The 27507-nt window shown below is 54.5% G+C and overlaps 1 protein-coding gene across 1 annotated transcript in view; it reads left to right on the top strand.

Moving 5' to 3' along the window:
* Positions 1 to 27507, top strand: part of FAM178B (family with sequence similarity 178 member B) — a gene marked incomplete at its 5' end in the record, with an annotated part of 84325 nt that overhangs the window by 54794 nt on the left and 2024 nt on the right. The window contains 3 exons of the mRNA XM_081156441.1: positions 3035 to 3118; positions 9901 to 10026; positions 27366 to 27443. Of these exons, the coding sequence (XP_081012567.1) occupies positions 3035 to 3118; positions 9901 to 10026; positions 27366 to 27443 (288 nt within the window). The remainder of the gene's footprint in view (positions 1 to 3034; positions 3119 to 9900; positions 10027 to 27365; positions 27444 to 27507) is intronic.

The following is a 27507-nucleotide window of genomic DNA, read 5'->3' as shown; positions in this document are numbered from 1 at the left end:
TCTGGTGCTTTCTTCATTTCTGGACAGCAGCCCTGTCCTGACCCACCCTGGTCTGCTTCACTGCCTGCCCGCCAGCACCCCCACCCCAGGTGGGCCCTCCCCGCCTGCCCACGGTGGTAAAAGAGTCCCTCGCAGTCCTGCCTTCCATTACTGACGCCCAGATGCAGGACTTCTGACTCTGGCTGCAAGTTCGCTCAGAGTAGCAGCTCAGAGGGGCCATTTACCTCCCACTGTGTTCTGGGCCCAGCTGCTGCTGGGGCTCGGGAGCAGCTGGAGAGCAGGTCCTGACTGACTGTGGGGGAAGCCACGCAGGGTGTGTGATGGGGCCGGGGCTCCGGGAGAAACTGAAGGGTGGGGTTAAGGGTGGAGAATCTGGCTGTACCCACCAGTGTGGGGGACCCCGGGAAGAGGGGCTCCTGTTTTCTGTCCCATGGTGCAGTCCAGATGGAGCTGCCTTTCCTCAATACTTGGAAGCTGAGGCCCTCTGCAGAAAAAAGTCAAGGCTGACAGGAGACAGGGTCAGGGACGACCCCATGCTGGTTAATCAAGAATGGATTGCCAGATAACATGCAACATGCAAATACAGCACGGTAGAAACTTATACTAAAAAAATTACTCTTTATAAGAAATTCAAAAATAACTGGGCATCCTATATTTTTATTGGCCAAATCTGGCAATCCTATCTCCTCCCCCAGCTGGATTCCTTCTTTAAGTAATAATTTTATTGAAATGTAACATACAAACAGAACAGAGCACAGGACCGTAAGTGTATGGCTTGGCGATTTCCATGTGGAACCAGCACCCAGATCAAGAAATGAAATGTGAGCAGAGCCTGCCCCCACCATGTGTCACCAGTATCCCTAACAGCTGGTACTGGCCCATTATTGTTCTTTGTATAAGTGAAATCATACCTATATATTTTTTAACGTTTTTATTTATTGATTGAATTTAGAGGGAGGGAGAGAGGGAGGGAGAAAGAAACATCAATTTGTTGTTCCACCTATTGATGCATCATTGGTTAATTCTTGTATGTGCCCTGACCAGGGATCGAACTGGCAACCTTGGCATATCTGGATGATGCTCTAACCGAGCTACCTGGCCAGGGCCACACATATATTCTCTTGTGTCTGGCCTCTTGCACACGGCACCGTGAGGGTCATGCAGGCTGTTGGATGAGCTTGTCGGTCGTTTAGGGCCCTTAGCAATGATCTTTCACCCATCCCAGTGGTGCGGTGCTTCTGCCTTTCTTGTCTCTCCGTGCGTGCCCGGGAGGACTGCTGGGCCGTGCGGTAGGCACGCAGACAGCTTTAGTAGATCTTCCAAACAGTTTACTGAGTGGAGGCACCGATTTACGTTCCCACCAGCTGTGTGCAAGCCCTGCTGCCCCACGCCCTCCCAGCGCTGGGCCTGCTCCTCTCTCGAGTTCATTCTGGGGTGGTGTGGTACCGCCTGCTGCTGCCTTTTTTCTCTGTTTAATCAAGAGCCTCTTGCTTTGTTGATTCCTCTGACTTTCTCAACTAAGTGCTATTGAAGAAAATAAATGAGGCCCCTGGTTCGGCCGCCAGCCTGCCCCGCCCCCTCAGTCCCCAGCACCATGGGGGCCTGGGCAACCTTAGGCCCTGGGGTGGAGGGTACAGGGAAGCCTTCAGCACCAGCTGAGGAGTGGCTCAGTCCTGCTCCCCAAAGTACCTCCCTAGGGAAATGTCATTTCTGAGTGCTGTCCACAGCCTACTGTGCCCATGTCCCTCCCTGCTTTAGTTCCCGTGCTGCCTATCCACGCTGTGAGGTCCCTCCACAGTGCTGTCACCTGAGGGCGGTTCTCTGAGGAGCCAGCTCCAGCCCAACAGTTTCCTCCAGCTTCAGGACCTCTCCTTGCTTTCCCTGGTGGTGGCTTCCCGCAGGAATTAGGGCCTGCGACCACATCAAAGTGCATGCTAGGGGCTGACATCTGCCTGTGGTGGGGGCGACAACTGTGGGGGGGGTGTAGAAGATGTAACCTCATGGTTGAGGCTGTGGCAGGGGAGCGCGGGCGGAGGAGGGGCCCTAGACCCCTCTTCCCATCACCTCTCTCCAACCTCTAGTCTCCACTTACGTCCCCTGTTCTCTTTTGCTCACTCCAGCCCTCAAGGACTCTGGAAATCAGAGCCCCAAACATTAGCATCTTAAATTCACATCAGAGGTCTTCATTCCTGAAGAGAGGAGATAGCAGCCCCATCATGAATGAATCATGACTGTTTGGTGCTAGACTCAGAAGCCCAGCTCAAAATGACTCAAGCAAAAGGGACTCTATTGGCTCATACAACCAACCAACTGACCTGCCAATTGAATGGTCCTGGGGCTGGTGGGCTCTGGGAGCTGGCAGGGCGCTCTCTGTCCTGTTTGCTTCATCCTTCAGGCTCTCCCACAAGGAGGCAGATGGCCACCAGCAGCTGTAGGATCACCTTCTGCCAAATAAGTGGCCCTGCTGGAAAGGCACACACTCTGCTGACTCCCCAGGCCACTGCTCAGTGGTTCAGTCACAGGGACGGTGTTGAGCCAGGCCTGCCTGGCTCAGGTGCCCACCCTGGGAGCCCAGGTCTGGGCTGGATGGGAGAGAGGTTCTCCAAAGGAAAGTCACTGGATGCAAGGTGAAAAACAACAGCAAAATGTGGCCTTGCTGTGTCAGGTGACCCACCTCCCACTCCCTGCATGGGCTGCAAGGGTCTAACCCTGCAAAGGAAGAAAGGCCAGGGCCTTGCAGAAGGGTTGACATTTCCTCTCTGCGTGTATCCATAGGTAAGTGTAAGGACAGAGAAAAACAGGAGAGAACACTGCTGTGCTGGCCTCTGGAATTGCCAGTTACTTTCCTTTTGCTTATTTTTTAACTTTCCCGTCATCCATGTTTGAGTACTTCTAAAATAAATAAATGCTGTAACCAGAGGAGAAAGCCCACGGCTCCCTTGTTTGCCTCTCCTGTGGTGGGTGTCCTGTCACACACAACCGTCAACACCCCTCCTCTCTGAATGTCTCCGTCTCTCTCTCCCCTCGCAGGCAGCTACGAAGCCAGCTCAGCCTCGTGGTCATTGCCCGGCTGCTGGACCAGCCTGAGACACTCACCCTCTGGCAGGAGAAGGCCCACGTGAGTTTGCGCCTCTGCCAGGTGTGTCCGTTGGGGCCTGGGAAGCCAGTGGGCTAGTCCCCTTGGCTGTCCCCTTGGCCTGCTCGATCCCATGCTTTCCCCAAAGGTTAGGAGCTTCAGGCCAGGAGAGCCAGGCCAAGTTTGAATTTTTTACTCATATTCTTGCATTGGACAATTACTTCTTACATGCCTCCTGTGTGCTAGGCTCTGAGGATAGAGTGGGGAGCAGGGAGCATATATTACGTTCTTTTAAAATTGTGATAGAGTATATATAACATAAACTTTACCATTTTTAGCATTTTGAAGTGTCCAGCTCAGTGGCCTTAAGTGCATTCCCAATGCTCTGCAGCTGTCCCCACCATCCAGCTCCAGAACTTTTACATCTCCCCAAACAGAAACTCTGCCCCTGTGAAACACTAACTCCCACCCCTCCTCCTGCAGCCCCTGGTATATCATTATTATTTTTAAAGAAATTGCACATATATATATATGCTTTTATTGATTTTTTTTTAGGGGGGGGGAGAGAGAGAAACAAACATCAATGCAAGAGAGAAACATCGATCTGCTGCCTCCTGCACAACCCCTTGCATGTGCCCTGACCAGGAATCGAACTGGTGACCCTTTGGTGCACAGTCCAACCAACACTCCAACCAACTGAGCCACAACAGCCAGAGCTGTTATATCATTTTTATATGTGAAAAACAAATACTGTTCTATTGAAACTGCACCCTTTCAGTGACCCTCTGTGCCAGTGTCAGGCATCCTGTGGACAGTGGGGAGGCAGCCTTGTGTTCTTCCCATTCCTCTGCTTTCCAGAAAGCTGTGACTACAACCTCCTTGCAGTTCAAAGAACATCTCTCCAGGGGCCCTGGGGCAGCCTGGGTCACAGCCAGCCCAGGGTGCATGGCAGGGAAGCTGAGAATGCACTCACCCTCCCAAGAATCTCCCTGCAACCCCAGAAGTGGTGCCGGGTATTGCTTACCCCTCCAGCTCAGCATTGAGACACACAAGACAGGCCTGGCCAAAGGCTGCGTGTCTCTGGCCACTGGAGGTGCACAGGCCAAGCCTGTGTAACCCCTCACCCAGAGTGCTGAGAGAATGTTCCAGCACATTCCAGGCAGGGTGGACTATGGCTGAGTCTGACATTGCAGGGACGGGCTCAGCAAGGTGACCGGTCAGGTTGGCTTGTCAGAGCACGCCCAGCCTGGCTTTTGCCCTGGCTGTCCCCTTTGCCTTAAATGTTCTTCCCCTAGAACTTAGCAGGGCTGGAGCTTCTTGTAATTCCAATTCCAGCTGAAGTGTCACCTCCTCCAAAAGGTCTTTCCTGATCACCCAACCCAAAGTACCCTGGCACTGTCACCCTGGTTTTAAATTATTCGTGGTGTTCACCTGATATTTTCTTATTTGTTCAGGGTCTGTACACACATGTATACACATGTGTACACACACATACACACACACACCCTAGCAGCTCCCTGAGTGCAGGGACCAAATGGCTTCTGTTACTGCTGCCCTTTGGTACCTAACACAGTGCTGGCCACAGAGGACCTCAGTGCACACTGGTGGGTGCACACTGGTGGAAGTGAGTTGCCAGTAAGTGAGCAAGGAGAACATTCTCCCTTCAGAGACCTTGGGAGGGATGGGAGAGGGAGTAGCCTGCACAGGGGTCACTTCACAGAACATCTCTGTGAAGAAGAGAGGGACCAGACAGTGTTGAGGGGGGCGCCAAGTGGTTAGGGGGCAGGGCGGGCAGAGCTGCAGCAGGGAAGAGGGGGACAAGACCAAGTGGTCCCAGAGGGATTAAGAGGACCACCTGGTAGAGAGGCATTGGTGGCAGCCAGAGGGAGTCACCGAGCCCCACGGACAACAGCAAATGTCAGCAGGGGGCGGGGGCCTCGGGGAGCAGCACTGAGATCAGGGAAGGCAGGACAGGCTGCAGACGCGGGGTGGCGGATTGGGGTAGCCGTCCTCCAGCAGCATTTGGCAGTGACTGGAAAGTCAGAGGTGACTCCAGCGTCAGCATCAGTTCAAGGTTTGGGGTTTTGTTTTACTTTGATTTTATTGACCAAAGCCTGTGCGTGGGCCAGCGAAGGGAGTGCGATGGGAGGCCTGCAGGCCCTGCTGGGGGAGAGGCCCTAGAGGAGAGGGTGTGAGCCAGGCGGCGGAGGCGGTGAACTGGCTCCTGGAGGTGTCCTGAGCCAACCTTGAAGGCTGAGTCGGCGCTTGTGCTTGTGCCGAGGCGGGCAGTACAACTGTGCAAGGCCTGCCAGACGCCCAGTAGCTGGAGGGAAGAAGGGCCCGCTCGGGCCTGTCCGCACGGCCTTCAGCCTTCGTGTGTTTCCCCATCTCCACTGCCAGCCCGGCTGCTGCGCTGCCTCCTCCCAGGTCTCTGGCTGCAGGCGCTCCCCTTTCCAGTCTGGCTTGTCAGACGGATCCTCATGAAACACACCTTCAAAGGACCACCTCAGCCCCACAACCGCCCATGTTCAGCCCACACGCCCCCTCCCAGCATCTCTGCGGCCTGTTCCTCTCGGCCTCCTCGCAGGCCAGCTCAGCCTCTGCACGCAGCTCTGTGCACATTTTTTCCTTTCACCCCTCACCTCCCAGCTGAACAGAGGTGGCTAACACGCTACCGGCACTGGCTGTGTCCCAGGGCCACCTCAAAGCTTACCTCTTTCTCACAGCAGCCCAGGGTGGTAAGGACTCTGTTTATCACCCATCTTTTACAAATGGGGAAACCAAGGCAGCTGCAGTTAGGAAAATTCTCAGGGTCACACAGCAGCAAAGTTGTTGACCTGGGATTCAAGCCCAGAGGCCCTGGCTCCAGAGTCCTGCCCTTGACCCTGCAGCGAGCCATCTGTGCTTCCCCAGCCCCTCCCTTGGCTCGCACTGTGGTGGCAGCCTGGACCACATCTGCCACTTCATGCTGCAGGTGCCTGCTGGTGCCTTGAGCTTTAGTCCTGAATGGCAGGTAGGAGGACACGGGCCATCCCTCCCTCGTCCTTCATCAATGCACAAGTGCTTGTCCAACTTTATCAACTGATTCACTAGGAAGGGGGTGCAAGGGCTGAGAACTGACTGTGGGATGAGTGCTGGGCAGAAGTCCCTGAGACCTGCAATGCTTGGCGCCCTATCTCAGGCTGCAGCCTGTGGCCCTGGGAGCAGGAGCAGGTGCTGGACAACTGAAGTTGAGGATCAGGACTTCTGTAGGAGTTCAGGACGCAACAATCCCAAGGTGTGCATTTTCCAGGAGAGTATGAGGGTCTGATTGTTGCCTGTGGTTCCTAGGACTCCCTAGACCATCCCAGAAGCAGCAGGGTTTTGTCCTCAGGCATCAGTATGCTCCAGACACTTCTCAACTCACTGAAGATACAGCCCTGAAGAGAACTCAGTCCCTCCCTAGTGAAATTCATGGTCCAGGGCAGGATAAACACAGGGACCAAGGAAGAAGTAAATATTTGACATGCCAGGTTGTATTAGTGCTCTGGAGAAAAATAAAGCCAGAGAAAGAGGAGAGGACTTGTCGGGAGGATGCTATTTGATAAAGTTGAACAGGGACATTGAGCACAGACCTGAGAGAATCACGCAGGTTTCTGGGGAAAGCAGTAACACCAAGTGCAAAGGCCCTGGGACAGGCAAAGGCCTCGTAGGTTGGAGAAAAAACAGAGAGTGGAGCAGGAATGGAAGAGAGGAAAGTGGGACTCAATCTGCCAGCACCTCCAGGCCATGGTGGGGGCTTTGACTTTCATGCCAAAGTGGAGATCCATTGGAAGGTTTTAAGAGGAAAAACATCATTGATTTATAAATTTTTAAAATTTATTCTGGCTGCTGTATTGAGAATAGACTACTGGGGGTGGGGGAGAAGGAGGTGATGGCAGTAACCATGGTAAGAGCTGATGGTGGTTTGGCCTGGGGAGATAGTGGCATAGGTGGGAGAAGTGATCAGATTCTAGGTATTTCCCAAGGACAGCCAGTGGGACCTGGGATGTGAGAGAAAGGAGGTGAGCAGGGCTCCAAAGTCTGCACATCTGGCAGGGTGGAAAGGCACTTGACTGAGACAGGCAAGGCACAGGTGGAACAGGTTTGGAGGGAAGTCGAAGTTTGTTTCTTGTCGAAGGCCACCTCTTGCTACACAGCAAGGCTCTTGGGTCAAGCCATGTCTTCCAGTCTGGAGTTTGAAAAACAAGGGCTTCACATTGCTGACGTCAAGGGGGTTCGGGTTTGATCTATAGGGAAACTAGCTGCAGCACTGCCCGGCTATTTACTTGTTAGTTCATTTAATGAATACAGATTAAATATGTACCAAGTGCCAGGCCCTGTGCTAGGCTCTGGGACACTGAAGTGAATGAAACTGCTCTCGTGGGGCTTACATTATAGTAAGGGAGGGGGGAGCAGATAATAATAAATAGGTAAATTACACAGCACATTAGAAGGTGATAAATGCTATGGAAATACAAGGAGTGCAGATTGGCGACTGGTGGGGGCTGGAGGGCTGCAGGTGGCCAGAGAGCTGGGCAGACCTCACCAAGCAGGTGGGCCTGGAGCTGGGGCTGGCAGGAGGGAAGGGGCAGTTGTGCAGTGTCTGGTCAGAAGGACCACTCAGCATCCAGGCTTCCGGAAGCAGCAGGGGCCACCAGGGCATCATACACAAGTCCTCCTTTGAGCAAGTAGGAGCAGCATTCGGGGTTGAGCGCAGGAGTGACAGGCAGAGTGGACAGTGCCCGCGCTGGACCTGGCCTGCCCCCTCTCGCCAGGCAGACTGTTGAGACCAGTGGAGAGCTGCCTTCTTGGGTGATCATTTGTTTCTGGCCTGAAGGTGTCTGTTCTCAAGAGCTGAGTGTTTAGGGAGCAGGCTTCCAGAAACTAGGGCAAGGTGGGAAGATGTGCTGTCAGGCCCTGGCCCAGCAGGGACCCATGCAGCCCAAACAAGCCCTTATCTTGGAGAGAGGGGGGCTGGTTGAGCTGGAACCAAAGGGAATAAGCAATCAGAGGGCGAGGCTCGCTGCACTGAGCGGAGGAGCTGTTTTCATGGAGTGAGAGGGGAAACATGCAGCTCTGTTTGTGCTGCTCTGCCCAGCCCTGTCCAAGGCTCCCTGGCACGAGGGTCCAGCTGGAGCAAGGCTGCCTGCCTGGGGACTGCTCTGGGGGCCCCAGCTGCAGAGCGGCCCCTGTGCTTGCACAGTTGTGAGTCCTGAGCAGGCAGTGCTGCTTTGGAAACTCTCTCCAGACTTGCAGTGACTGAGCAGGGTGGCATGCTTGGTTTTGGTGAAGCTCCAGATGGTGCCTCTCTTCACTTAGAACCTTCCCTCCCTCTCTCCCTGCCTCCTCCTCTGCCCTCCTGACAGGATCAGACATTAAGCCAAGAAGCCCTGGCTCCCTTCCAGGAGCCAAGGCTCAGGCCTGACTCCTAACCCTCAGCTCAGCTGCTCTTTTGGGCTAAGCCCACAGCCGCTGGGGTGCTGAGCAGGTGTCTGAGGGTGAGTCAAAGGGAGGAAGCCAGGTGTGCTGGGCAGGGCTGGGCTCAAGCAGGGAGCTAGGCTCAGGGGCTCAAGCCCTTGCCCTTTTGGCCACCCTGCACCTGCTACATCTGAAGAGATGGTGCCTCTGTGAACTCCCCTGACTCTGCTCCCTTGTTCTGCACCACTACCACCCTCCCCAGGGCTGCATGTGGCCTCAGAGGGACCTGGGCTTGGGCTCGGGCTCTGAGCCTACCCGCCTGCCTGCCCTGGCCACAAGTTAGCTCCGGGGGAGCTGGGTGGTCCTGGTCGGGGCTCAGCTGAGGCTACCCGAACCAGGTGCAGCGGCTGTGGGAAGGATTGCTTGCTGCAGACACCTGGACTTACGTGGACCACGGTCCGGAGGGTGGGGAACACTGGCCCATTTGTTCAGAGAGATGGGCAGTTTAGATGTGGGGTGGGACAGCTGGCAGATTAAGTGACATTTCAACCAAATGCAAGGTGTGGACCTTGTGTGGAATCCCCATGCCAACAAAGCAGCTATAGAGGACATATTTGAGACAACCAGAGAAAACTGGACACAGGTGTTAGATCATTTATGGAATTCATTCTTGGTAATTTTGTTGGGCAAGAGAATGGCATTATAAATAGTGTTGGTGGGGAATCCGAATCCTTTTCTGTTAGAAGCTCTCTGTGGGTAGAATGACGTTTGGATTTGCTTTAAAATTCTCTGGAAGGGAAGTCGGGGAGTTGGGGGATTTGGGGGAGTGGAGGCTGAAACAGCAGCAGCATGATGGTGGTGCGTCTGCCCTGCTCCCGGCAAAGGCAAAGGACGGCGGGGGAGTGGGGGTCCTACACAGCTTCTCTTCCTCCCTGAGCCCTGCTGAGGCCCCACAGGAGCAAGTTAAACGTAAAAAGAGGGCTGCGGGAGAGAGGGCCCAGGGCAAGTGGCAGCCAGGGCAGGCATTCTTCCTGGTGGTAGAGGGACCCTCTAAGCCACAAGTATCTGCTGACTGCAGGCAGGTGGGCTCAGCATCCACCCACGAGCTCTTCCTGTTCTCTCGGCTAAGGGGGCTCGCCCTGGCCAGGCCCTGCAGCGTGACTGGCACCCTCCTTTTTGCTCAGAAGGTGTGTACTTATCTCCACCTTACAGATAAGACTCAGTTTCCAGGCGAGAGGTGGATCCAGGGCCTGGGAGCTGGCGGTCTGGCCCCAGAGCCTACACTCTGAGCCACCACTGCCAGCCGGGCATCCAGGCCAAGTCCCTGAAGTGCCCCAAGCGCTCAGCTGCCTCCCATCGTGACTGATCGCCTCTCTCCTCCCCAGCTGGTAGTGCTCAGCCAGCTCCTGAGCCTCATGAGGCCATCATCCCTCCAGCAGTACCTGGACTCTGAGACCTTGCCACCCTGCCAGGAGCAACAGCCAAAGGCCAGTGCTGAGCTAGATTACAAGGTGAGCACCCAGCACCTGCTCACCTCCACGAAGGTGTTGAACCACAGGAGTGGGTAAGGCAGGGCCGTTCACCTTTCACCCCTGTGGGCCCTGAGGGGAAGGAGACTGGCAGGCTTCCTCCCTCAGGTGAGTAGGTACTCACTGTCTGGGCACAGGCTGTGATAGTGCCCGGGCCCAGGCCCCACGCTGTGGGGCGCTGTGTGCACAGGCCCAGGCAAATGTCCGCTCACCTTGCTCCGGACTCTGCTGTGCCCTGCACATCTGGCCTGGCTTTGTTGGCCACAGGTGCACCATAAGTCTCACAGCACTGTTTAGAGAGGATGCAGGAGCAGAAGTGCTGATGAGGGCAATGGAGTGGGAAGGGACACAAAGGAGGAATGAGGGGAAGGTCCTGACCCAACGATGTGGGAGGCCCCCTGTTCTCTGAAGGCAGCACCAGGTTGACTGCCCTGTCCTAATTCAGCACAGTTTTCACTGAGCCTGAGTCCTTGGCCTTCACCAGTTCTTCCTGCTGACTTTCCAGGCATTGCCCAGGTTCCCTGAAAGCCCTGCTTTGGCAGGAGTCAGGGCAGTGCAGTCCCCCAGAGCTGCAGGTGTGGGGCTTGGAATAGGGAGGCTGTGGTCCCTGCGGTGAACGCCAAGCAGGGGTAGGTGTTGGGGCTTCAGACTGGATTCCCTTCCTGGGGAGCGCAGTGATGTCAGTGAGCAACCCGCCCTGGAGACTCCAGATAAGAAGTACAGATAGGCACCGTCCTAATTTAGGAAGGTGGTAATCCCAAAAGCTCACCGGAGGCTGGGTGTTGACAGTTCAGAAGTCTAACCTTTGGGGATCATCCTGCAAATCAGATAAATGAATTAATTACTTAATGAACACAAATGGACCATTAAGAAGGTATGAGAGCCCAGGTATGTGCTCTCTCCTAGAAGGCATGGAGAGGTTGTCTTTCAGCTCCACCTGACGTTAATGCCGTTATCAGGCTGCTGCCTCCAGGAGCCTGTGAGCGCACGTGTCCCTCTCTCCTGTGCCAGCTACTTCCTGACACATGGAGCTGGCCATGGCTGAGTGGGATGTTCGGGGTCAGCCCAGGGTGGTGTCTGAGCAGGGCACTTGTGGGCAGCCTCAGGCCTGGGCAGGGAGAAAGAAGAAAAAGAGGGGAAGGGGAGGTAGAGGAGGGGCTGTCTGGTCCACCCTGAAGAGTGTGACCTCCAGGCCCCTTGGGGCCACTCCTGTGACCTCACCTAGTGGGGGAGGGTATCCTTTATTTTGAGGACTGTTCTCATGCGTTTAAAGGAGTTCTGAAGTATCCCCTTGGTCAGTGGTCATACTGGAAATGACCAGTTTGGCCTGGAAACCTGGAGCGGCTGGCGAGTCTCAGCACCCGACACTGGGGCAGAAGTGTCGAGGGTGCTGGTCAGGGCAGTGGAAGGGGCACGGGGTTCTCAGATGCTTTTGCTGTAGCAGGAGCCACCCGGTGGGTGGCGGTGGTGGCGGCAGGCGGCAGGCGGCAGGCGGCAGGAGGCAGCAGGCAGCTCTGTTCCTCACCCAAGAGGGAGGGCGCAGGTGAGGCTGGTGGGAGGCCCTCAGAAGACACAGAAATGGGAAGTGTTCTGTGCCCTGGGCTGGGTTCTGCTCTGACCTGGAGGGGCCAGGTGGGGCAGGTGACTGGGCTCCTGCAGCCCAGCCCCACTCCCACCTCGGCCGACTGACTCCTCATTAGGCCCCAGAGCGTTTCATCTTCAAAGATGATCAGGCTACTCACCAGCCAAAAACAGTGGAGGCGTCAGCCGCCCTGTTTTACGGGAGTGGTGGTCTGGGCAGCTGAGCCTTTCATCCCCAAGCTCAAAGGCTTGGCCTTCTTTCTCCTGAGGTACAGCGGGGAAACTAAGGCCAGAGCGAGGTGGAAATGGGGATGGGCCCTGGGCCCTTTCCCAGCCCTTGGGCCCTCTCCCGCAGACCCTGCTCACTCCTGTCTGGGTGATTTCCTGCCCTAGGAGGCTGCTGTCTGGTGGCAGCCCTTCTCCAGCCCTGCGGGGATAAACACTTCTGCCAGGCTCCACTCCCTTCTTCCCCACCTCCTCTCTTTGCCTGGGGCCTTGGCCCAGTCTCCTCTCTCCCCTGTGACACTCCCAGCCTCCCCCCAGAAGGGGAGAGCTCCTCTCTGCTGACCAGGGCATGACTTTCTGTCCTCACTCGTCTTGTGGCTTTGCAGTTGTCCCTTTACTTGTCCCTAGCCAGACTGTGGGCACAGCCTGTGTCTCCCAGCATCATATGGTAAACTCTGCACTAGATGAGTGAATGAATGAAGCAACTTTAATTCCTCTTCCTCTCTCCTCTTCCCGTCCCCCCATTCTGGCTGTCCAGCCCCGCTTCTGGAGACCTCCCTCCCTCTGTGCACCCTCTGACCAGCCTCTGTATGCTGGTCCCTTTGTCTCTAAAGTCCTTGTGTCATTAGGGCTGCAGGGGTTTGTAGCCTGGGCTTCTGTGAGGCACTGGGCTTCACAAGTGTCTCCTGTTTATGCGAGAACCAATCAGAGAACATCGTGTGTAATTATAATCTAGTGAGGTTCCTACCTGGAAAAACAAACCACCAAGTGCCCCCAAGGAGACAACCTGCTCCTAACACAGCCCTACAGTAGGGGGAAGGGGTGGGTAGGGAGGGGAGGCTGGCCGTCCTGCACTGGCTGTTTGTGTCCTAGAAGATCACCACAGAGTTTGTGGAATATAGGATCCTGCTTCTGGACGGGGTGATTAGAATACCTGCAGCATTTTCTAGTGCTTTTGGATAAAGAAATAGTTGCCCAGCCCTACCAGCATGGCTCAGTGGTTGAGTGTCAACCCATGAACCTGATGATCACAGTTTGATTCCTAATCAGGGTTGCAGGCTCCAACCCCTGTGGGGGTGTGCAGGAGGCAGCCGATAGATCAGATCGATGACTCTGTCATCATTGATGTTTCTGTTTCCCTCCCCCTCTCCCTTCCTTTCTCTGAGATTAATAAAAACATTAAAAATATATATATATATTGCCCAGCCCATTGTGGGTGAGACTATTTTGAACAGAAAACAATTAAAGCCCAATAAACTCAGGAAGAGTTTGTTACCTCCCCCTTTCCTGCCTAGGGATTCCGATAGAAAAACCCGCTTCAGAAAGGGAACCTTAACACATAGGAATGAAGTGTGGCAGGCAGGGAGGAGCCAAGCAAAATCCCTTTCCTAGGTTCCCCTCTGTGTCCCACCGTTTGTGGGTGGCCAGGCAAGAATGTGTTTACCAAATGTTTGGTCATTCTCAGCTATCTGTGAATTGGCCACCTCCCCCTCCTTAGTCCAAAATGGCATAGATACCTCAGTTTGCCTCACTGTCCTTGTAATTTTTATGTTTATGTGAACTCCCCTTGCACAAGTATTAAGATTTAGTTTTCGCTCTGGCCAGTGTGGCTCCGTTGAGCGTCGTCGAGTGCACTGGAAGGTCACCAGTTCAATTCCCAGTCGGGCACATGCCCCAGTGGCCGGTTTGATTCCCAGTCTGGTGTATGCAGGAGGCAGCCATCCATGGATGTTTCTCTCTCACATCGATGTTTCTCCTTCTCTCCCTTCCTCTCTCTAAAATCAACTTTAAAAAAAAAAAAAAGATTTGGTTTTCTCCTCTTATCTGCTGTAAGTCTTTCGAATTCTTCCACCAGCCAGAAGATCTAAAGGGCTAAGAGAGAAGTTTTCCTGCCCCCCCCCCCCGCAGTGGCTGCTGTTGGCCCTGTGCTTGCCTGGTTTGAGAGGGGCTCTCCCAGAGAACAGAGGTCAGGGTGATGTTTGGGGTCTGAGAGAGGGGAGAGGATGTCTTAATGGTGTCCAAGTGCTCCCCTCCAGCCCAAGGATACCAGTTCTGAGAGAGACAGTACCTCTGTGTGAGGCTGTCCTTTCAGCACATTGTGGACAAACACACGCAACTGCACTCACGTTGCCACTGTCCCCTGGAAGCGTCCTGCTCAGCCTTCCAACCCAGAACCAGGGATCCTGGGGCTGTTTTGTTTTATTGTTGACTCACTTAAACCATTGTTGATGTAAGAAATGTCCAAACCTGTAGATGATTTTCAATGAATTTGATTGAAAAAAAAGTGCTCCTGAAATGGCAGTTTTGCAGCTTATTTTATACGTTAGAATCAAAGGAAATGTAAGGGGGTTACATGAAATCCATTGGTGGTAGGTTAGGGAGGTGGGAGAAGGCAGAGCGGGGGCTGAGGATCTCTGAGACTGGATAAAAAGTAAAACAGAGAGACACATATTTCTTTTACATTGGTGGGTGCAGGGTGGTTAATAGTCAACATTTACGCAAGTAGAGATGGTATGCAGAGGATAAGATCACAATGAGGGGTTCTTCTCAGGTTGTGAGGGCTCTGGAAAAAAAGATTACTCTGACATTTCAAAGGTATGTTCTTTTATAGATACAAAAAGATAGTAGGCAGGCTCATTTAGGTCAAGATTGACCTTTGTCAAGAAAGCTAGAGGCTTAGGACGTGACCCACTTTCAGGTAGGAATGTTGATGCTCAGACCATCCCACCTGGTTACTTTAGCCTCTGAGTTTGTAAGGCGCCCGCCACGTAGGCCTCCCCTGAGCTGTCAGGTTTAGTACGTGGCTCCTTTCTTGTCCACCATGTGTTTGGCCACATGCTGAATAGTTGTATCCTGGCGGATCTCAGAGTCTTGCCCTCTCCCTTTTATTGAGGTGTTGATGCTTCGGCCTTGCTGAACCTCTGCTGTGTGTTGTGCCCCGTCTACCGCACTTGCCTGCAAAATCTCTGTGGTGGGGTGGGAGTTCTGCCAGTCTGGTTATATTTGGGAACTTTGAGGAAGTGGACTGTCTCACTGTGTGGAAGAAAAGGAAGGTCCAAAATGGGGAAGCCCAGGGAGGATCTGCACCAAGGCACTGGGAGCCCAGTCCTGCCTCCTCATCAGCCTCCTGGGCTCGTCCTCACAGCCTGATGATGTCCTTGTGGGACAGACAGCCTGGGGCCCACTGAGGGTTCTGCACACATGATGGGCCCTGTCCCTTGTGGGCCAGCTGCAAGAGGCCACACCACCCAGGTGGAGCCTGGCCGACCACAGGTGGCTCCTTCCAGCTTCCTCACCATGCGCACGGCCTGCGGTCAGCTCTGTGCTTGGGGACAGCCTCTGGATGGGAGAAGTGCTGGTGTAGAGTTGATTGTTGGAGGTAAGTGTACTCTGAGCCTGGACCGTGCTTTGGTCCTCACATCCTTTGAGTGCACTCACACCTGGGAATCCTGCTGTTGTTCTCACAGAGGGCGTGGGCTGTATCGCACCTGTGTCTGTGTGTGTCTGTGTGCTGTGTACCTCTCCTGTATATCTTTGTGGTGCATATATCTTTGTGGTGAGCCCCTGTGTTAATAGAGCGGACAAACAAGTTTTACTGCTTTTCTTTCTGCTGCTGAGATGGCAGCCAGCCTGTCCCCTCTGTCAGGTGAGCCTGCCAAGAGCACCTTAAGTGACTGGTTGGTTTGGGTGGCTCTTGGCAGGGCAAGGAGGGTGCATGGCCCTGCCAGCTGAGTGCCTGACCCTGAACTCTCCTGCTGGCTCTCCTACAGTGCACTGTGCAGGTACTCCCTCTGGCTTGGTTTGAGCTCAGGCCTGCTTCCTGTGTCAGCCAGAAGGATGGGTGGACTGGGAGCCTGTCCCTCTTCCTACACTCTCTGCCTTCTCCCTGCAGGTGCAGTCCTTTTCTTCCTGCCCCTTACCCTGCACTTTAGGGAGAGCCTGTACCTCAGGGCTGGGAACCCCAGTCAGGCCAAGGCTAGGAGGGATGGGGAAAACTGACTAGTTTTGAGGAACAGGAACTAGATATTTGGGAGTTGTGAGTCCTTTGCCTGGCTGGTCAGTGGTGGGTTCTGCATACTTCCTCCACAGTGGGGAACACCAGACATCTTTTGAAATCAACCTCAAAGAGTTGACCTTTGGGGAGCTGCCGCTGAAGGGCATTTGCACATCGCACGCACCTCAGTGGCCACGGGGCCTCTTTAGAATGGTCCTTCTGAGCATCTGAAGCCACACAAGGCCCATCCTAGGCCAGCTCTGTTTGGGTCCCAGGAATTCTGGCTTCTTTGCACATGTGTGAGCAGGGCTTGAACTGGCAGAATTCGGCTGGGAGGGCAGGCTGGGCTTCTATAGGCAGCTACCGTCAAGCCTGCTCTCTGCTCTCCCCACCCCAGGCCCGGGGTCCCTCCCCTGGCACAGTCCCTGCCCATGCTGGTGACGTCTCTGTTTCTGACCTAGCAGCCTATCTGAGCCTCTTCACTGCACATACTCCTGAACAACTCTGTGATCGCCTTTCTCCCGTTCCTACTTGGGAAAAAGCGACCCTCAGTGCCCGTCCCCCATATCCAAGCCCTGCCGTCCCCCTCATCAGCTGGCCCCTCATCCATGCGCTGCCCTCCTGGGAGTCACAGTGAACCACTTGATTCCAGTCAGTGGTGTCCTTCCCAGAAACCCCCATTCTCAGGCCTGTGGCTTTGCTCCTGCTGTTCTTCCCTGCTGGCAATGCCTGTCCTGTCCCTCCTGCCCTGGATTCTGTGGTCTTACAGGATGTTCACTCACCCTGTGGCTTCACACTCCTAAACAGCGTCACCACTGAGGACCGGCCCAGTGTCTATCTCAGCTGCATTCCCAACAGATCCCGCTTCAGAGAGAACAAGCCCCTTCTCCTGGCACAGCAAGGGCCCAAGAGCCTACTGGAGGCTAGACAGGGAGAGGCTGAGGGACCCTTCCCACTTCTTCTGTACCCACCCCACCCACCTCGTCCCCCTCCATCCCAGGCCTGAGCCAATAGATGGAGAAGCAGTCCCCCTTTTTTTTTTTATAATATGTTTTTATTGGTTTTAGACAGGAAGGGAGAAGAAGGAGAGAGAAACATCGATGTGAGAGAATCATTGATCTGTTGCCTCCTGCATGCACCCCACCGGGGATCAAACCTGCAACCTGGGCATGTGCCCTGATGGGGAATCGAATCTGCCATCTTTTGGTGCATGGAAAGATGCCTCAATCAACTGACCCACCCGGCCAGGGCAGGAGCAGTGCCTTCTAAGTGCTGTGTCTAAGCAGCTTGGGCTCAGCCACTCAATGCACCTGAGGGGGACCGGGCAGGGCGTGTACACCCCTCACCCACTGTCCTCTGTCTATAGGAGCAGTTGCCAGGCAGGCCACGGCCTTCTGACCAGCTGTCTGCTCACTGCCTTTTCTATCCCTTCTCGCTATCTTTGCCAGGACTCTGTAGTAACAGAAACTCAAGCACACATCCTGAAAGGGCTGGACAGCCCCTGAGCAGCATTGTGGAGCCTCTGCTGCTCTCTGCACCTCTCTGCGCTGCCCTCTGCTGCATCCCAGGCAGGCTCTCCTGCTGGGTCTGGAAACTCCAGACTCTCATCCTTCCCTCAGCAACCCCAGCAAGGGAGAAAGAAAAAGCTTCTGTCCTGGGCTCCTAACCAGAATCCCAGAGTTTAGTCTCAATGGCTTGGCATAGGTCATGTGCTCATTTCTAAGCCAATCACAGAGCCAGGCATACAGGGATAGGCCAGCCTGGGCCTGTGTCTCCCCTGGAGTCAGGGCTAAAGTCACTACCTTGGAGCAACTTGGCCTGGGTGTAGGGGACAAAAGGCTGGGACTCTGACAAAGGAAGGGGCAGAATCCTGGGCACCTGGAAACCTTAGACATTATGGCATCCTCCTGGTCTTCAGCCATGGGCAGTGGCTCTATGCTGTGTTATCCTTGGGAAGTTTAAGGAAGGCAGTGCTTCCCAGGCTCTGGCCATGGCAACACGCCAGGAGACAATTCAGAGAGTAAGAAAGAGAAGGGAGGGAGCTATTGCTTTGGAGGAAGCTGCTGCACTCGGAGGCCTTCACAGCCCCTGGAGGATGCTCGTGCCATGCCCTGGCTGGTCTTGGTGGCTCCTCCAGCACGGGCACCCATGTACTGATGCACACATGCACACTCAGTCATAGACTCTCAAATATGTGCATGGAGAACCTAGTCCCTCTTGGGCAGCGAGGGTCTCTAGTTCTAGCTGGAGAAGCAAGAAGAACCAGCCAACCCTGCCTGTTATCTCCCCCAGCCCTCAGGGCCAGCAGGAAGCTGGAAAGGAAAGGTGGGCTGGGTGGGAAGGCTCTAGCAAGGGTTTGCCTACAGCCTCCAGCCCTCCTCCTGCCAGCAGATGAGCAGGGGGTCAGATGCTCAGAGATAACCTCCCTACAGCAGGTCCTCAGGAACAGAAGCCCTAAGCCTTTCTGCTTATGTCCCAACTCCATCTCTCTCCCACCCTGGCCACCACAGTGTGCCATGGCCTCCAGTTCCCCCCCTGTCCTCAGTACCAAGAGCAGGGGCCAGGGCCACCCAGGGCCTAGTCTTGAGTTAGAGATAGAGCCTAAGAAAATACTGTCTCTTTTAAGTGAGTTCAGTCCTCGCATCTCTGAACTCACTTTCCCTGGGCAGCTGGAAGTGCAGGTGAGGGGCTCCTCTTGTGAGGAATCTGAGGAGGTGAACGGACACATGCTGGGCCAGCCTTCCAGGCTCTTCCAGAGACAACAGCCTCTCTGCCTAGCTGGGGCCCTTGGAGCAACTCTCTAGGCGTGGCCCTTCCCAGCAGCTGCTCCAGAAGTCCTGTTGCTGTGCAGATGCTGCCAGCCTGTCTCCCATCACCCTCAAGGGGCCTCATCTCTGCCCCATGTTTGGGGCTCAAACCCACCCCCACATCTGAATAGGCACTTTCATTAAAAGTTGAACGTCCAGCCCTGCAGGCATGGCTCAGTGGCTGAACATTGGGCCAGACACCAAGAGGTCAGGGTTCCATTCCCAGTCAGGGCACATACCCAGGTTGCGGGCTCAATCTCTAGTAGGGGGCGTGCAGGAGGCAGCTGACCTATCATGTAGCTCTCTCATCCATGTTTCTGTGCCCCTCCTTTCCTCTCTCTCTAAAAATCAATTTAAAAAACAAATATTTTTTTAAAAAAAGAAAAGAAATTGCTAAGTGTTTACTCTGAGGAAGTTAATTTAAAAACAAACAACAAAAAAAGTTGAGTGTCTGGCCTCACAAGTCCCAGGGTGTGTGTGGTAGGCCCTGCCTATGACGTCTCTCTCTGGCGTCTCTGCCCTGTGCCTTTAGTGGCCTAGGAAGAGGTGGTATGTCACCATCTCTAGCCATCAGTGGAATGTTCTCGTCATTTCCTTCTCTCTAGGACTTATGGCCAATGACTTGTTCTCGTCAGAGTCACTTCCAAACTCAGCTTTCTTCGCCCACAGCCCTCTGCTTGCTGCTTTCATAATGGTCCAAGCCAAGGTCAGGGGTGTGACCTTGGAGCAGAAGGAGCATGTCGTGTGGTTGGCTGTGAGATAGGGAAGAGATAGCACCCTAGAGATGATCACAGGTGCCGCATTCCATGACAGGTCCAGACGAGGCCCCACTGGAAAATGCAGCCCCTCAAAGCATCTTGTTTTTGTGGACACACCAGCCAGACGAGCTTCCATGCTTTCTAATGGGCTGAGGCTCTTGGCCTGAGGCCTACAGTAGCCCTGCCTCAGGATTACTCATTACTAATTATTGTTGTCATATGCCCGGCCTGTGGTGGAGGACCTAGACCATGCCCTGGGGACTCAGGCTCTGGGGCTCCCCTTCCCAGGAGCAGCCTCAGCTTCTCCCTGTCCAACCTCCAACAGGCCCTTGGGCCCTTGCTGTGCCCAGGAGTAGAGTCTTGTTCTCCCTGAAGGGGGACCACACACACACTCACACATACTCAGAGCTTGTCCAGCTTCAGGGAGAGAGCACAGACATCTGCTTCAGACCTAACTTTACAGGAGATGGTCATGCAGTCAGGGCACCTCTCCAAGCTCAGCTTCCATGTCTGCTGAAAGTGAGGAGCACCAGGCTCCCTCTGAGAGCTCCCTGCCCAGGGCACTGGGAAGTGGGGCTGTAGGTTAAATTTCATTTTAAAGAACAGAAAAAAAAAAAAAAGTGTCAGGACCCAGCTCTAGCCTTGGGTCTGAAATGTCCCACCGTAGACCAAGGTAGCACCAGCCTTTCCCAGGCTAGACTGGTTCTAGCATTGACCTTCAGCACATGTGTATGTGCCTCAGTGTCTCCAATGGAACAAAATTCCCAAAGGGAGCACATGTGACAATGATGGGACCTATGGCAGAATCCTTCTGGAGTCAGTCCTGTGGCTGAGCTGGACCTCGAGGGCCTCTAGACATGGCTGAGAGCATCCCAGCCAGATTGTGGCTTAATGCAGGTCCCCCAAGGCAGCCACCACCCAGAGCCAGTGTGCTTGCAGAGGCAAAGCCATAGGAGGCTGTTCTGGGGTCCTGGGGTCCCAGGCAGGGACCCTGACACCAGTAGGCATTCAGGGCTGACTTTTTTAGCAGGAGCCAGGGACATCTGCAGCATAAGCCCCTGGGCCCCAGTGGCCTGGCTGGGAGGGCATGTCCTGTGGGCCGGTGTTGGTCCTCCCCAGCAGGTGTCCCTGGGTCAGCCTTAGTTCCCCCCACCCCCAGCCCCCACAGCAGCTGCCCTGGAGCCTGGCTGGGGCTGCTCTCATAGGATCCTCCTGCCAGTGGTAAACTCTGCCATCCCCACTGCGCCTGACTGCCTCCAGGGGAAGGGCTGGGGTGGAAGCCTTGCCTGGTTAGTTAAGTATGGATTCCCGGTCATGACCTGAGGTGGGAGAAACCATAATGTTCTGGGCAGAGCGAGTGGCTTACTGGGAGATCCTCTCCCTCCTCTCTGCCCCATTTTGGCACAAATACTCCTGGCCACAGCCTGCTCCCTTGGCACTGCCGGAGGGGAATTTTGTAAAAGACGAAGTTCCTGGGAAATGGCCTCCCTTTCCCCTTCCCTCTTGTGATGAAAGTGCTGCAAAGGGAGTCTTGGCCCTGTTCCTGGGGTCATAACTCCCCCCTGGGTGGGTGACAAGCCTAGCACACTGTCTTCTATCCCTCACCCTGTCATCGTTCCCCAGGGGGCAGGCCGGGCCCTTTAAGGCTCCGCAGCCAGGAAGGAGGCATCCTACACGAACTTCTCAGAAAGCCCGCCTAACTCTGGGAAAAGACCCAGGAAACGAAAGCTGCGGGCCGCGCTAGCAGCAGGCAGCAACAGCAGCAGCGCAGGGGATGTCCTGTCTTGTCAGCATGGGGTTCAGGCACGTCCCGTCCCGTTCTGCACCCTCAGATTCTGCCTCTCCCCAGGTTGTTGACTGACATTTCCCCAGCCCCATTTTCCGGGGGAGCTTCCCAGCTCCAGCTCACCCCAGTGGGGGAGGTGCTGTGCAGCCTGAACAGGGAGGGCCCATCTTTCTGACAAGGTCCTGAAGACTGGACAAGTGCAGCCCCCACCACCGCCTCCCTGCCAAGGGTGCCTCCGCACTGCTCTTTAACCCTGAAGCCACCCTGTAGTCTGCGCCCCACCCCCACGCCTTTAGGGACTTGGAAGGGACTTCAGGGCCACCGTGCATTTCCAGCTGTGCAGGAAACAGGAGCAGGCAGGGGGCTGTGGTGTCCACCAGCACCGTGTGCCTCTGCCCAGCCTCCCCTTTCCTGTCTTGAAAGAGAAGTCGGAGCCCCGAGTCTGGTGCCAGCTGGGACAGGAACGGGCTTGCTAAGTTCAGGAGCTGGTCACAGCATGACTGGAGCAGAAAACACAGCTGTCACACCTGGCTGTTTGCTCTGTGTCCTACTGGGGACGGCTGGCTCTCACCCCAACTGGCGCTCCTGGGTCAGCCTCTGGTCCCCCAGCCACCAATGAGATTGTCAGAGGATGGAGACTCAGGCTCAGCCTCCTCCAGGCCACAGAGCTCAGTGTCCACTAATGTCTGCTTTTCTGATCTGCACAAAAACAGGGCGTGGGGAGGAGTCTGGGAGGGTGGGGGTTCAGAAGAGGCCTTGCGTGCACCCGCTGGGCAGCCCCCACGGAAAATGGGGCCGGGGAAATGTCAGTCAACTCGAGGAGAGGCAGAATCTGAGAGGCAGATTCCATCTGTCCGTTTGTCTAGACGAGGTAGGACCCTCTCTTACCTCTGCACGCTGAGACTGTGGGTAACGGACTCAGGAAAGTGAGGCGAGGACATGGTCTGGGTGTGTCCTCTGTACCTAATGAAGCCTTTTTCCAGGAGCGCCGCTACTCAGTCTCCGTCGTGATTCTGACCACAGGTGGAACGGTTATGGGGACCCCAGGGTTTGGGTCCTTGTGCCTGTGTGCCCTGGCCCAAATAAACGCAGGAGCAGGAGTTTGCTGTCTAGAAAGTGTGGGGGAGGAACGAACTTTCCTTTACCCTCAAGGTTCACAACTTCTGGCTGCTCTAATAATCAAATAGAGTTGAGACAGACTAACAAGAGAAATTAACCAAATTTAATGCATATGTATGGGAACCCCACGTACATGAGAGAGTCAGACCCTACATGCAGGAGAGGTTCAGAGACAGAAGGGGGCTGAGGGTATATAATGTACCATGGGGGCTTCACAGGCTCATTGCAGTGTGATAAGCAGATCATATGTACCCTGGCCAGTGTGGCTCAGTGGTTAGAGTCAGCCCGAGCACCAAAGGGTTGCAGGTTCGATTCCAGATCGAGGCACATACCTGGGTTGCTTGTTCGATCTGACAGCCTGACCAGCAACCAGTTGCTGTGTCTCTCTCACATCGATGTTTCTCTCTCTTTCTCCCTCTCTCCCCCCCTTCTTCCCTCTCTTCCTTGCTCTCTAAAAATCAGTGGAAAAAATATCCTCGTGTCAGGATTAACAAACCAAAAAAAGAGTAGATGTTTAGTATATAGTTTGCCCTGCCACATAGGTGGGTCGAAAAGATTATTGCTGATATGAGCAAGGCCTCTACTTCCAGTTCTCTTAGGCAGCTATAGGTGGGAGGCAGAAGTTACTTCTGAGCCTTCAACTAAAGTTGCCTTTAGCTCCAAACAATCTGCACATGACAGAGGCACATCTTGGGGTGACTCATTTTGTACCCCCACAAAAGAAAAATAGTTGAATATTGGATTGCCCAATCAGAGACAGGGAGCTAATGCTCTAACGACCAAATGGTGTATAGGTTGCAAATTATATAGGGCAAAATCACAGGACACTGGATTAGGTGTTTGGGCGGTGCTGGGAGCTGGTCCCTGGTCGGTCAGAGGTGAGTGAGGGCGACGAATCATTTCTTCAGGTCTTGAGGACAGCTGAGGTCTGCTGCAGTATCTCTCTAGCCTCAGGGAAAGTAGCCAGGGGGGTCTTTCCATTTTAGGGCTCGGGAGCTGAAACAGAGCTTAAGTGAAGATGTTATCTTTAGCCTGCAGAGGTCCGGACTTGTGACCATTAGTCAGGTCCAGGCCTCAGTCTTCTGCTGCCTCAGGGGCTGCTGATTATTGGAGAAAAGGCTAGGTCTCTGAGGGGTATAGAGAGAAATGATTTCTAGTGCTAGGATTTAAAATATAAGGACCCTCGGTTTCAGGTTTCAGAACCTTATCCCCTTACGTGGGGTCAAAGTCTTCCTTACAGGGCCTCCCGTCACTGAGCGCCCACTCCAGGGCTCACCCTCTGATGCAAGGAGGGAAGCCCTCGCCCCTCTTCCCGGTGGCAAGCAGCCGGTTTATTTCCCCCCTTTGGAAAATCGACTTATAAAATGTGGTTAATGGAGTTTTTCTTCAGAGCTACCATTTCCTTCATGGTATTACCGCTCCCACCCCCCAAAACACATTCAGAATAGCTTTCCCTGGATTTTCCTTCCTGGTTCAGTTATGGGACTGAGCATAAGAACGAAGTTGTGAAACTTGCATACGTGTTGTCCCTTTTTTCTGAATAAATTCCTCCTCACAGATTTTCCCCCAGGGCATTCCTTAGATCCTGGACCCACCCGCACCTCACTCTCCCCTAGGAAGATTAATTCTGCAGGGTGCCTGGGGCCCCAGGGACCCATCCCAGGCTAGCTAAAGGTCCCTTTTAGCCCCTGGCTTGCTATGCACAGCAATTGTCTCTGAAATGCTTGCCCACCTCAGCACTGGGACAATTAGCAAGTGAAAGGGCTGAGAGCTAACCCCTAGATCTCCCTCTCTGCCCCACCCCTCCCAGGCTTTCACCCCCACTCCTGCAGACAGGTCTGTTTCCCAGCCACCCTCAGACCATTGCCCTTGAATGTTTTCTTTGGCGTCTCCCTCACCCTCAGCTAGCTCGATGCACTCTCACAGAGGGCCTAGCTCCCCAGGACTCTGCTGCTTTTCAAGGTCATGTCCCTCTCCCTTGCCCCGTACTCACCCCAAAACCAGATAGGCTTAGTTAATTCTAATTGGCACTGTCTTATTTAAAATTAACTTTAAAAAACTTTCATTGTGTTCTGATCATATGAGTAAAGTACACACATTGTAGAGAAATAATCTTACAAAGAAAAAACAAATAATGATAAGAAGGCTGTCCTGTAACTCTTTCTCTCAGAGCCTCTTTGTCACTGGTGTGTGCCATCTCAGTGGGCTCTGTGCAGGCTTCCGGATGTGCTCCCAGTCTGTCCCCCACGGCGGGAAGGAACAAACTTTCCTCTGTCCTCAAGGTTCTTCTAATAATCAGATAGCCATGAGACAGATTAACAAGAGAAAGTAACAAATCTATTTCATATGTATGTATAAAACCCCACATACATGACAGAGTCAGAGTCCCACATGCAGGAGAGGTTCAGAGACAGGGGGACTGAGGTATATAGGATATTTTGAGCTAAGGAGGAGGTCATGCCCTTGGGGCCTTCAAAGGGTCATTACAGGACTATAAGAACAGACCTTGCCCTAAAGATAGGTCAGAAAGAAGCTATCTCACCCTGACAGTGTTTCTCAGTGGTTAGAGCGTTGCCATGCACACCAAAGGTTGCCAGGTTCGATTTCCAGTCAAGGGCACGTACCTGGGTTGTAGGTTCGCTCCCCGACCCTGGTCAGGGCAAGTGTAGGGTGCAGGAGGCAACCAGTTGATGTGTCTCTCTCACATAGATGTTTCTCTCTCCCTTTCTTTCTCTCTCCCCCTCAACTCTCTCCTTCCCTCCCTTCCACCCTCCCTGAAAAGCAATGGAAAAAATATCCTCTGGTGATGATTAACAAAATAAAAAAGAAAATTTAAAACAGAAAAGTTATCTTTTGACCTATCTGTAGGTCAAATCAGGCAAGTTTTCCAGGTTGTTAAAAGGAGGGGCAGAAGTTTCTCTTGAGCCTGAGGCTAAAGTTGCCTTCAGGTGAAATTAATCTGCATACCAGAGGCAATTTTGGAGTGACTCAGGCCAGCCTCCCTGCTCTCCACTGCCCACTGTCCAGACCCCTGCTGCAGCCCTGTCCTCAGGGTGCCCCTCCCCCTTCTCCACCCCAGCCAGCTTCCTGGCAGGCAGTCGTCCCCCCGCCCCCCCATGGTGCGTGCCTCAGTTTCCCTGAATCAGCCCCTGGGGTCTGTCTGGTACTGTAATCTCAGCCCTTTCTGGCCCCACATGGCTGACCTCACCACAGCTCCTACAGTTCCTTGGAAGCCTGGTTTAGCTTAGTCACTTCCTGCATGAACCTTCTGAGCTGAATACCACCCCCACCACCCCCAGGAAACTTAGAAGGACCCTTTCTCTTTCTGCTCCCCAGGGAATCTGAAATTCAGGATCTGTTGACCAAATGATTGCCTTCCTGAAGTATCTTTCTCCCTCTAATGTCTGTTTGTGGCTGTGTCTTAGTTCAAGTGCAGTGTCTGGCACACAGGCCTGAGCCTGCTCTATGTCCAGGGTGGGGGAGGGGTGGCGATGAGCCGCTTCTCCGGTCTGCAGAGGTCAGAAGGGCTTCCAAATGCTGTGGCCCTCCCTCCAAAGGGCAAGGCCAGTCTGGGGACAGGGAGCCCCTGGGGAGCAGGGGATTGCTAGCAAGTTAGCTCCCTGGTGAGCCAGACTACTGGGGGACTCAGGGCACCGACAGCTGCAGGTCCCTGCAGTTGTAGCTGACTCAGAATGGCCAGATGTGGCCCAGCCCAGGCAGCACTGCTTGGAGGCACACCCAGGCCCTCCCCTGGCTGCCCCCCCCCCCATCTTCTCTGTGCCTGTGGTGGGCTGTGCAGCCCAACCTGGCCAGCTTTTGGGGTCAGGCTACCTGGGGGCCTCAGCTGTTGTGCTGAAGAATATGCTGTGTCTGGGCAGGGCAGGTGCTGGTGGGGGAGGGGCAAGTGGTCCCCGTTAGGACTTTGCATTGAGGTATTTGAGTTCAAGAAGATTGTTTTCCATAGTGCCAAGTCTGGTGCCCTCAAAAGTGATTCTAGCTTCTGCCCTAAGGAGGCTTCTGGGTCTGTGCAAAGAGGCTGCCCCCTTTTCGGGGGCACCACCTGGTGCTCTAAGGGGGAGGATGATAAGGGCAGGGGAAGTGGGGGAACAGGGGAGCCTCAGACTGGTTCTGAGTTCCAGCCCCATTGCTGGAGCCAGCTTCTCCCTCCGTCAGACTCCAGGCCGGCTATCTGCCAGGTGCAGTGGCGGGTCAGTGGGTCATTTCCTGCCACCCTCCCTGTCTCAGATTTAGGAGCCCAGCGGGTGTGTGTGTCTGTGTGTGTGTGTGTGTGTGTGCTGCAGACAGAACCTCAGAGTGCCAGGAGCAGACTCTTCACACCAGGGCCTCTCCTGCCTTTGGGCACTCCCCTTACCTCATTTTCTCTGCATAGCAGGTGAATGTTCCATTAGTGAATGAGCACCAACAGAGTCCAAGGGCCCCTGGGATCAAACCACTCTCTGATCAGATGGAATCAGCCTTTGTCCCGTTTTCACCCCTTGGTGTCCAGTGGGCAAGATCAACGTTATGAGTTGGTGGGTGAGGCATGCAAATGGGCAACCACAACCATCCATCCTCCTGCCTGCCCTCTTCACCTGCCTCCTCATGTCAACATGGTCTGTCTGGATGGGGCTGCACATCTGTCTGTGCAAGTGGTGTTCCACCAAGGGGTGAGTCAGGCACCCATGGGGCACATCTCCCAGTGGGGAGAGTGGCACCAGTCACAGTGCCCACAGATGGAGGTGGGTGCCCCAGGTTGCAGAGCAGAGGTCAGAGTGGACAGGCCCTCTCCCTGGCGGCGTTCTCTGCTGGAGCCCAGGACAGGGCTGGGTGTAGTGTGGGTTCTGGATAGGAGGGTTTCTTCTTTCTCTGAAGGAGGGGAGAAAGGTTGTTCACCAGAGGGAGAGCTCTGAGTGAGTGGGGCCCAGGGCCCTCCTTGAAGACGCCTCCCAGGAAACTGTGGCTGGAAGCCCAGCCCTCACCCTGCAGGGCCTGGGACTGAGGACTGGGGTAGAGGGACTTAGGGACTCCTGTCTCCTGTGTTCTCTCTCCAGGTGTGCTACCTGTGTCACAGCCTCTTGACACTTGCTGGGGTGGTGGTCAGCTGCCAAGACATTACTCCAGACCAGTGGGTGAGCCTCCCGAGAGACTGGGCTACAGTCGGCTGGGGTGGAGCCCAGCCTGCTGTCAGGAACT

The sequence above is a fragment of the Miniopterus schreibersii genome, assembly GCF_964146895.1.
Source record: "Miniopterus schreibersii genome assembly, chromosome: 13".
Lineage (NCBI taxonomy): Eukaryota > Metazoa > Chordata > Mammalia > Chiroptera > Miniopteridae > Miniopterus > Miniopterus schreibersii.
Note: the sequence above shows the minus strand (reverse complement) of the source record. Positions and strands in the feature narration are given on the sequence as shown.